Below are 9456 nucleotides of genomic sequence, written 5' to 3'. Positions count from 1 at the left end.
GCAAAAGTTAAAATATAAACTCATTCAGAATCAATTCCGTATCGCACTTAACGATACACACCAGAGTGTAGACATGATTGCAATACTTGGGAACAGAAATGATAGTAATATTAATAGTATCGAACAAAAAATTCAAAGGTTTTATTACTACTTCTGTGGTAAGAAACCAATTTGGTTTTGCTGTATTATCACGCTGTAGCTATAGCAGTGCTACAGCGATACTGGCAATGCACAAATATTCTAGGATCGTCGATGATATGTGTATAAATAATTATCTTAATGTAACATTTTTCTTCTTTTTTACATGCGCATATGTGGCTACAGATATGCATCATGTAATTCTTCCACCATGATTAGTATACATACCTATAAGTAGGTATAGGTATAATAAGAGGGTACTCGTAAATCATTTCTGTAAGGTGAAAAGCTTTCTTTTCTACCCGTTCAATCATACATAAAATTTTCCTACACGTGATCGAACTACACCTAATTCGAATCACAATGGTTTTGGATAGCGAAGGAATTATACGACAATTCGTAGCATCTGTAGTAATGGTTTAAAAAATAGCGAACTTATTCTAACAACGTAAGAAAAAAATACGAAGTACGCCTAGGTAAACTCAGTATGGAACTGACAATGAGTCGAGTTGACAGTAGTATTACCGCCGAACCCACCTGGCCAGAGAAAATATTCGCCAAGGTTTGAACGTCTTTACATATCTTCAGTCAACGGTATATACGGCGCGATACTTGTGATTTGAGTTACTATGTGCAGCTATGTGTGGTTCGGTCACGTAAAATGTTTCGTAGGATTTAACGTGTAGGAATGACGTATCCCGGCCTTTCAGAGAATAAATAATCCTGGAATAGAAATACGGTTTCACAAAGTAAGCTTTTGACAACGACATCTCAATATGCTTTCCATGTTATGAGAAGAAGTCGTGATGTCATGATTGCGTCACTTCAACTTCATAATTCATATCAGCAGTTGTAACTTCCTTACTCCATTTATGTCCTACATTCACTTCATGTAATCATATATCATACAATTCAAACTGCTGTACCTACTGGGCTACCAACGCCTACTGTTGAACAGCCGAACGCTTACTCTTATTCGGCAAGGCGCTAATGTCAACGGTCGGCAACCAGGAATAGTTTTTCAAATATATTTAAAACGGAACTACCTAACAGTACTTTCAGTTTCATGAGGTATTCGAATATGCCATTCCGCTCTTTGTAAATTATCTAATATGAGAAAGAATGTCAATTGCACGTTTCTATTTGCTAGTAAATCGAAGAAATTGTTATAAAATAAATTTCCGTCGGTTAAGAAGGAGTACAGCATCGTGTATTTCTTCATGCAGCTTCTATCCGTTGAATTTTAATTTCTGCATAAAAATCAATGCATACACTTATTTTTTACCAAACTCCTCGTTTTTTGTATTGTGGTGAAGGGAATTCAACTTATGATATTTCCTCGTATTAGTGAGTAGCGATCGTCGTCTAACAGCGGTACGAGCATGCAACTGACGAGAAATTTTAAATCGGTAATTCGAATGACCCTTCTATAGGCTGCATAGTAATATCCCTTTGGCTCTCAGTGTCCAGTGTGGCCGTTTTTTTGTTTTCGTTGACACTTGAAAATGTCAGGTTGGTGTCAGTTTTCGAAAAGAGTTTCACTCGCAGTTTACTGACGTTGCAAGTTACGATTTTCATTGTTAAAACTGAAACAATGAAGCAGTAAATGTTGACTGGTTACAATCGTAGTTGCGACATGGCATCCCGCAGGTGAGGCACGTTATGGTAATTGCATAGAAAGGGGAAAAAATACGCCACTCGTACTCGATGCTTTCAGTTGTGTGTCATTTTAAATATCCACTGGCTATAATTGTACCTGAATTAATCAACCTAAATTAAGATTTTCGGTTCGCGAAACATCTTTATTCTAATTTCATCAAATTACACCATTAACTATCGCATTTCGCAAGACTATATACGAATGATTAACCTAACTAACAATACGCATACTAACTTTGAGGCTAATGCATTGATGACGCGTAGCTAAATTATTTGTCAATAATTTCTCAATGCCTCGTTTACTCATGGTTAATTATGGTCGAGTAGGTGCTCAACGATGCCTATTTTGCAACCACATTCTGTCTTTGAGTCATTTCAATCACATTGAGATTAGTATTCATAACCTGAGATGGTAGGATACAAATTTTAATGTAAATATTACACTCGGACGTATACGGTACTTTTTCTATACCTGACTGTACATTGTAAACGCATCTCATTATTTACAAACAAACTGGCAAATACAAGCAAGTTTCTTTTTCAATTAATCACACATTGTTCTACATTTTATTAATTTGCTAATATAATAATTGTAATACAGTTTATTGTTTGCAGTCAATAACTACGTCAGAGAATAAGTTATTCAAAATTAGATAAATACGCCGTAGAGTAACTTGTAGGCTCTATCATTGCAACTTCGTATAGTATTAGCATCCATTGGCCTTGAGTAATACCTTTTTTGTGCTGTGGAAGGAATCTGGTTTTAATGAATATAGATTATTTTTCCATTGCACCATCGATGACAGAGTGATGCAAGGCATGCAGTGATGCATCCACGCCTTAATTTGGCTCGAGGTTAATCGAGTAATATATATTCTGATAAGATACAGACGCTGTGTTTCTAACAAGCAGCTCTGACGGCCTTTCTCATCCTTTGTGAACTAAAATATTGATGTAATAAGAGTATTATTATATTACTCAAGCAAAGTACAGTCGTCGAAAGTTATATATCACTGCATTCGACAGATGGTTTCATCCCAATATATCAGGTTTGGAAGCGGAAAAATTGTTGATGGGACGTGGATATGACTGCTCTTTCTTAGCAAGGCCCAGTTCATCTAATCCTGCAAACTTCACACTGTCAGTGAGGTGAGTAAAAATATTCTTCTTGTTATGAGACTGCTTTGACAATTTTTAAATGTGTATTTAAGTTTATAATCAGTAGCAGCATTTAACTTATTTGCTTGATATTTTATGTGCTTAGAAATTATTGTATGATATTATGTGTATGATGTGCAGTTATTTATAATTTCGAGTAATAATCAAATAACCAGACTAATATATTGAAATTGCTTTTACATCTACATGTCACATAAGTGTAGTAGTGTTAATAGCGTTCAAGCACTTTTCACTATTGGTGTTGATTGCCTTAAAAGAGCGGCATGATTTTTAGACGAAATGGGGAAGTGACCCATATCAAAATTCAGAATACAGGAGATTTTTACGATCTTTATGGTGGAGAAAAGTTTGCAACATTGTCCGAGCTTGTCCAGTACTATATGGAAAATGGTGGACAATTACGCGAGAAAAATGGAGAAGTGATTGAACTGCGATATCCTCTAAACTGCGCAGATCCAACTACTGAGAGGTATGTGTTATCCTTTTTACACATCTGTCAAACTTTTGATTTGACCTAGACTCAAGTTATTGATTGAACTTTCCATAGGTGGTTTCACGGACACCTGTCGGGAAAAGAAGCAGAACGATTGATGGTAGAACGTGGAAAAAACGGTTCATTTCTTGTGCGAGAATCTCAAAGCAAGCCGGGTGATTTTGTTTTGTCCGTGCGCACCGACGATCGCGTAACTCACGTCATGATACGTTCACAGGTCATTATTGTTATATTCGTCTAACTCCTATGTCAGGGAACTGCAAATCTATAATATTTCCGATTCGTCACTGAGAGTTAACGAGCAAACTTAGTCTTCTTGGTCAATTGCTTTGTCTTAGTAGAGTTTACTTGCTGGTAGTTCCCAGCCCTATTCCATTTTTCAGTCGATTTGAGATATACTTACATACCTAAACTAGAGAAAAAAAACAACTAATCAATGTTGCAGGACAATGGATTTGACGTAGGCGGCGGTGATAAATTTGACAGTTTAAGCGATCTTATAGAACATTATAAACGCAATCCAATGGTAGAAACAAGTGGAACTGTTGTTCACCTGCGGTAAGTGACTAGCGTTTCTTATTTTTTAGGATAAAACTATCGTTCTTATCTACATATACTAAGTGTAACTCTACTGATAATTCTATGCGACTTTCTTCTTTCAGGCAACCATTCAATGCAACTCGTATTAATGCAAGCGGAATTGAGAGCAGAGTACGACAGTTGCATAAAGAGAACGGGTGGTACAATGCTTCTGGGGGTTGCACTAACGGAACAGGAAATGGCGCGGGGGGTTCTGTCAAAGGAAAAGCTGGCTTTTGGGAAGAATTTGAGTCGTTGCAGCAACTTGAATGTGGTCATTTATTCTCTCGAAAGGAAGGTCAACGTCCGGAGAACCGAGCAAAAAATCGCTACAAGAATATATTACCTTGTAAGACTATTATCTATTATAGTACAAGACCCTACAACCAAAATTTTGGTCTCATACACTTGGGTTAGATTTGTTGACAGTCTTGAAAATGCAGCCAGGTCAGACAATATGAGCAGAATGTCTAAAAACCGAAATTTTAGTAACGAAATAACAAAATCTGTGTGCATTTTCAAGATTAGATAAGATGTGATAATATCCTCTATGTTTATTTAAAATTTTTTTGATAGTAGAAATAGTCCCCCATGAAGCTGCTAGGCCTTCTGAGCGTTACTACCCGCCTAGTCAGATCTAGGGTCATCTAGTCTACCGAGATCTGTGGATTTAGTCGTGGGCCCTCGTACTATAATAATTTAATTCAATGTATATATGACAATTATTAGATTAAAACTTTGAAACTGAAAATGTCTATGAAGATGGTGACCAAGTCACATAGTCTAAATTTCAAATATTACTAACATATTTTTACTTATAACTCTTTCAGTTGATCACACAAGAGTACGCTTAAAAGATGTGGATCCTAATACTCCAGGGGCTGACTACATCAATGCCAACTATATACGAGTATGTCGTTATATGTCATTGGTTTTTCCATTTCAATTTCATATTAATCAAAAATTCACTTACTGAAAAATCTAACCATAACTTGTAATTAAAATGTTTACTCTTTCACGTTTTATATAAAATTTGAAATGTAACGTAGACTGAAGAAGGTGATAATGCTGCATCCACTGGTGCTGGAGTGGGTGATGCTGGATCATCAACCAAATGTTATATAGCTACTCAAGGGTGCCTTCCTAATACTATTCAAGATTTCTGGCACATGGTATACCAAGAAAATACTCGTGTTATTGTGATGACAACAAAGGAGATGGAGAGGGGAAAGGTATTCAGAAATCAAATTCCAGAGCATAAGAAAATACGAATCCAAGTTTCTTGATTCTTATATAATCGTTTATATTTCAGAATAAGTGTGCTCGCTATTGGCCAGAGGAAGGTGAGCAAGCTGAATATGGAGAATGGAGAGTGCGCACTTTTGGTCATATATCAACAGCGGATTATACTCTTCGCGAGTTTCTCCTAAGTGGAGTCAAACCGCAGCATTCTGAACCCAGAAAAATTTACCATTACCACTTTCAAGTACATATTGATTTTCTTTTTATATTCATAATTTACATAATATTTGAATGCTTTAGCAACAATCTGTCTTGGTTAATGGTGACGTACGTTTGTCGATCTTTACATACGTTGTTAGATGTAACTAAAATTATCTGTGATCATGATAATAACAAGAATAATAATTAATAAACTATTATAATAATAAATAATAGACGAAAACGATTGGCAGGCGTGGCCGGATCATGGAGTCCCTTCGGACCCTGGCTGCGTCTTGAACTTTCTCCACGACGTGAATGCCAGACAAATTGCTGCGGCTGCTGTGCCTAGTAGCAATAATATTGGTGCTCCTGGAATCGGACCCATTCTTGTACACTGCAGTGCTGGTATCGGACGTACAGGCACTTTTATTGTCATCGACATGATCTTAGATCAAATCAAACGACATGGTAAATATCTTCATTATAGAGAATCCTCGGGATTATTTTACTGCAACACACTGGTCACAATTATCAAGAATATTTGCTCCTGTCTTCAAAATGAATGCCCTCCCCCCAATATCTTTGTGAATTCAGCAGTTCTTCGTATAGTAGAATATGCAGATATACATGTATTTTTTTTTTTAAGGACTGGAATGTGAAATCGACATCCAACGTACAATTCAAAAGGTGCGAAGCCAACGCTCAGGAATGGTTCAGACCGAAGCTCAGTACAAGTTTGTGTATCTAGCTGTTCTACACTACATTGAAACAGTTTCACAACGCATGTTGGCACAGCAGGTATTATTTTGATTTTTCAGTATCAATTGCATCGCCTTTACAAAAATATGTTACTTTTCTAAATGCATACTAACAACATTGCAGAAAGCATCACAGTTGGGTCGTGAGTACACAAACATCCGATATTCCGATGAAACCAATGTTGCAGTAAGTAGTGGATCAGGAGATGCCTCATCTCCTACGCCAACTCTTGTTGCTTTCCCAACCCCGACGAATATCACACTTTCCACTACAGTCGGTTCGCTTAGGCCAAAGTAACTCGGCATGTTATTGGATCAGCCGCGAATGAACACTTTACAGACTGAGAGAAGAAATTACTTACTACTTTCTTTCAAGTGATATTGATATGCTCTTTTTCTCTGGTAACACGTAATATCGAGATAATTGCTTATGATCTTGAGTGTGTGCACAAAGAGCAGACTCACTTATTCCTTTTACAATTTTCAATTGGCGAAATGAGAGAAAGGGAATGAAGGTTAACTTGCTTACAGAGACGATATACGTTGTTTATCTGTCGTAACTAATTGCCCGTACATGAAATTATGCTATGTTGGGAAAAGTCAACGTTCTCTGTCCATTTATATTTATAATATGAAATAAAGACCCTATGGCAACTATTTCTGTTATTACTAAATTCCCGTCAGCATACATACTCAATATGGATTAGGGAATGAGTAATAGCTGTATAACTGGGCTAGTAGTCGAGTCAAGAATTTTGTTTTTATTTTCGGTGAAACGTCAAATGGAAAACAATTGAGTATAAAGAAGTTCTGATAATATTGACTTTAAATACTAATAATACGGATGTCATAGGTGACACAATATCGGCAATGACACTTATATACAGTTAAAATAAATAAAATTTTGTACAAATATACAACTTATTAGCGATAACATATGCGTACAGCGTAATACGATACATCGAAGTTCTTCTCACGTGTGTGAACGTGTAAGGATATGTCATACTATATACGTAGCATCAAATTTCTGATACCACACTAATGCGTCAACGTATATTACTCATTAATGATTAGTCATATATCTCTGTTCCTATCGTATTTAAAATCCAATCCATATAATATGGAACGTTCGTGTAAACCCCGGGAGCCCCTTCTATTCCGCAATCTCTTGGTCCGAAACTAACCACCCCATAAAGAATGTTTCTTGGCTGCCTGTTGTATATCCCTAGAGCTTGAAGCGGACCGCCGCTATCTCCGGAACATGAATCGGACCGATTCGAGCCTCCGGCGCATATTTGTTTGTACGATATTCTTACGTTCCGCTCTCTGTACAATCTGGCACATACGTCGTTGGGAACGATTGGCAAAGTGACCTTCTGCAAAATTTCGCTTCGCGGGCCTGTTTCTGTCGCACCCCAGCCCGTCACGATCATCTTTGAATGCAATGTCATCGTCGGAACGACGGGTAAACAAATTGGCCGCACATTTGCTGCGCTGAAATCCGCCTCCTCGTCTAACAGAATCAAAGCAATGTCATCGTTCTGTTGTACCCTCGAGTAATCCGGGTGCACCGCCACTCCCACTGCAGAAAAATCTTGATAATCTTGAGCGCAGTTTATGTCCAACCCGTTGACGTCCGTTTCGCAATCCCTTTCCTTCGACAGATCGTGTTCCCCAAGCCGTACTCCGACCAGACGTAGATTCGCAGGTAGCGCCGTTACGCAATGAGCAGCGGTTAAAACGTGTTTCTTTGTAATCAGAGAACCGCCACAGCGAAACTCCGGAAGTACAGAGCCCGAGTCGTAGGCGATTAAAGCCATCCACGGGAATTCGAAGACGGTAGTTTTTGCACCACCGATAATTTTCGCCTCTGGTATAGGACCGCAAACGTCGTGCTCAAGCAGGCCGAGATTAGGATGATTGGTTACATCCGGCGGCGATGGAATCTCCTGCTGGTCAATCGGTCGATCGACGACCGGTGGACTTGACGTGCTTGATGGGCTGGCTTCTTCATTCTCGCAACAAACCTTCGGGTCCATTTTTTCAAATCCGCAATGCGCTTCGTTCAACCTCTGTGAAACCTCGTACGATAATCTGTACGATTGTTTTAATAGTCTGAACAGTGATTGGCATCGTTTTATGTTAACACACGAGCCTTCCGTACCTCGTGGAGTGACGCATTCCTCTCGGGTCGAGTGACTTGGCGTAAGATGATCTGGTCCCGATGATAAGGTGATAGATTCTAAGGGTAGCGAAATATCACTGCAGCAGACCTTAGGAGTCATTTTTTCAAACCCGCACAGCGATCGCTTTAGTACTTGCAAACCAGTACCGGTCACTGATGATTCTTGTCTCAGAATTGCGTACAGTGAAGGACATTCGTTGACATTAATACACCTGCCTTCATCGCCACCTCCCGTCCGGCAAGAGGTCTCTTTCGATAAGCCGATCATATTGTTCGAAATTAAGTCTGTTGGGGTGGGCAGCTTTTGAAGCGGGGAATCATCGTTATCGTCGAGATCACTACTGCAACATACCTTCGGATCAAGTTTTTCAAAGCCACAGTTAGATTTGGTTAATTGTTCTATCGCTAAGCTCGTGATTGAGAATGATTTCCGATTTCTTAAGAGATGCAGCAGAAACGGGCATTGCTTTATATTGACACAGGTCCCTCTTGTGCCCTTATATGTTAAGCAATTTTCCGAATCCACCGCGGAAATCCGTATCACTAAAAACGCAAATATCAAATGTAGCGGTTTCATTATTCACTGTTAATAATCGTCGCAGCGAGCACTGTTTTGACAAATCCGTTGCTGTACTAGTGAACTTCACATCACCTGGTACAGTTACTTATTTGTGTACGAACGTAAGTAGACACTGACCGACGATACTTTAACGGCCGTTTACATACTTATGTTTAATCCGTCACATTCTAAAAATAGATATTTATATTGTTCTGGGCCATAGCCTGACCACGTGATTACATTTTGAATTCTAGAAGTTACCGATTACATATTTATGCACTCGTATTGGTTTTAGATTGTATTTTAAGGAAATGCCGAGTTTGATATAGAAATTAATTGATTTAGTTGTACAGGCATTTGACTGTGACTATCAACGGAAAGCTCCATAAAACTTTTATTAGGCAGTATTTTTCACTAAATGCTATAATCATCACCGGGTACCAATGAAATATATGTAAGTACA

The 9456-nt window shown here is 38.3% G+C and overlaps 2 protein-coding genes across 6 annotated transcripts; one reads left to right on the top strand and one right to left on the bottom strand.

The window, feature by feature from the left end:
• The first annotated feature begins 753 nt into the window (after nt 1-753).
• LOC107219582 (tyrosine-protein phosphatase corkscrew) lies at nt 754-6906 on the top strand. 5 transcript variants are annotated; one of them, XM_046738578.1, is made up of 12 exons: nt 754-887; nt 2824-2946; nt 3251-3445; nt 3524-3686; nt 3915-4027; nt 4132-4397; nt 4879-4958; nt 5098-5280; nt 5361-5534; nt 5743-5959; nt 6138-6289; nt 6374-6906. In XM_046738578.1, the coding sequence occupies exons 2-12, from the start codon at nt 2870-2872 to the stop codon at nt 6545-6547; spliced, it is 1794 nt and encodes a 597-aa protein (XP_046594534.1). In that variant the 5' UTR covers nt 754-887; nt 2824-2869; the 3' UTR covers nt 6548-6906. The 5 variants fall into 5 exon arrangements, with proteins under 5 accessions (XP_046594534.1, XP_015513324.1, XP_046594537.1 ...); XM_015657838.2 differs by lacking the exon at nt 754-887 and adding an exon at nt 1581-1788; XM_046738581.1 differs by lacking the exon at nt 754-887 and adding an exon at nt 1581-1788 and having other exon boundaries at nt 3234-3445.
• LOC107219584 (serine protease easter) lies at nt 6656-9315 on the bottom strand. Its single transcript, XM_015657841.2, has one exon. It carries the CDS (start codon nt 9009-9011, stop codon nt 7320-7322), a length of 1692 nt encoding a protein of 563 aa, XP_015513327.1. The 5' UTR covers nt 9012-9315; the 3' UTR covers nt 6656-7319.
• Nucleotides 9316-9456: the final 141 nt, after the last annotated feature.

Source organism: Neodiprion lecontei, chromosome 4 (genome assembly GCF_021901455.1).
Source record: "Neodiprion lecontei isolate iyNeoLeco1 chromosome 4, iyNeoLeco1.1, whole genome shotgun sequence".
Lineage (NCBI taxonomy): Eukaryota > Metazoa > Arthropoda > Insecta > Hymenoptera > Diprionidae > Neodiprion > Neodiprion lecontei.
Note: the sequence above shows the minus strand (reverse complement) of the source record. Positions and strands in the feature narration are given on the sequence as shown.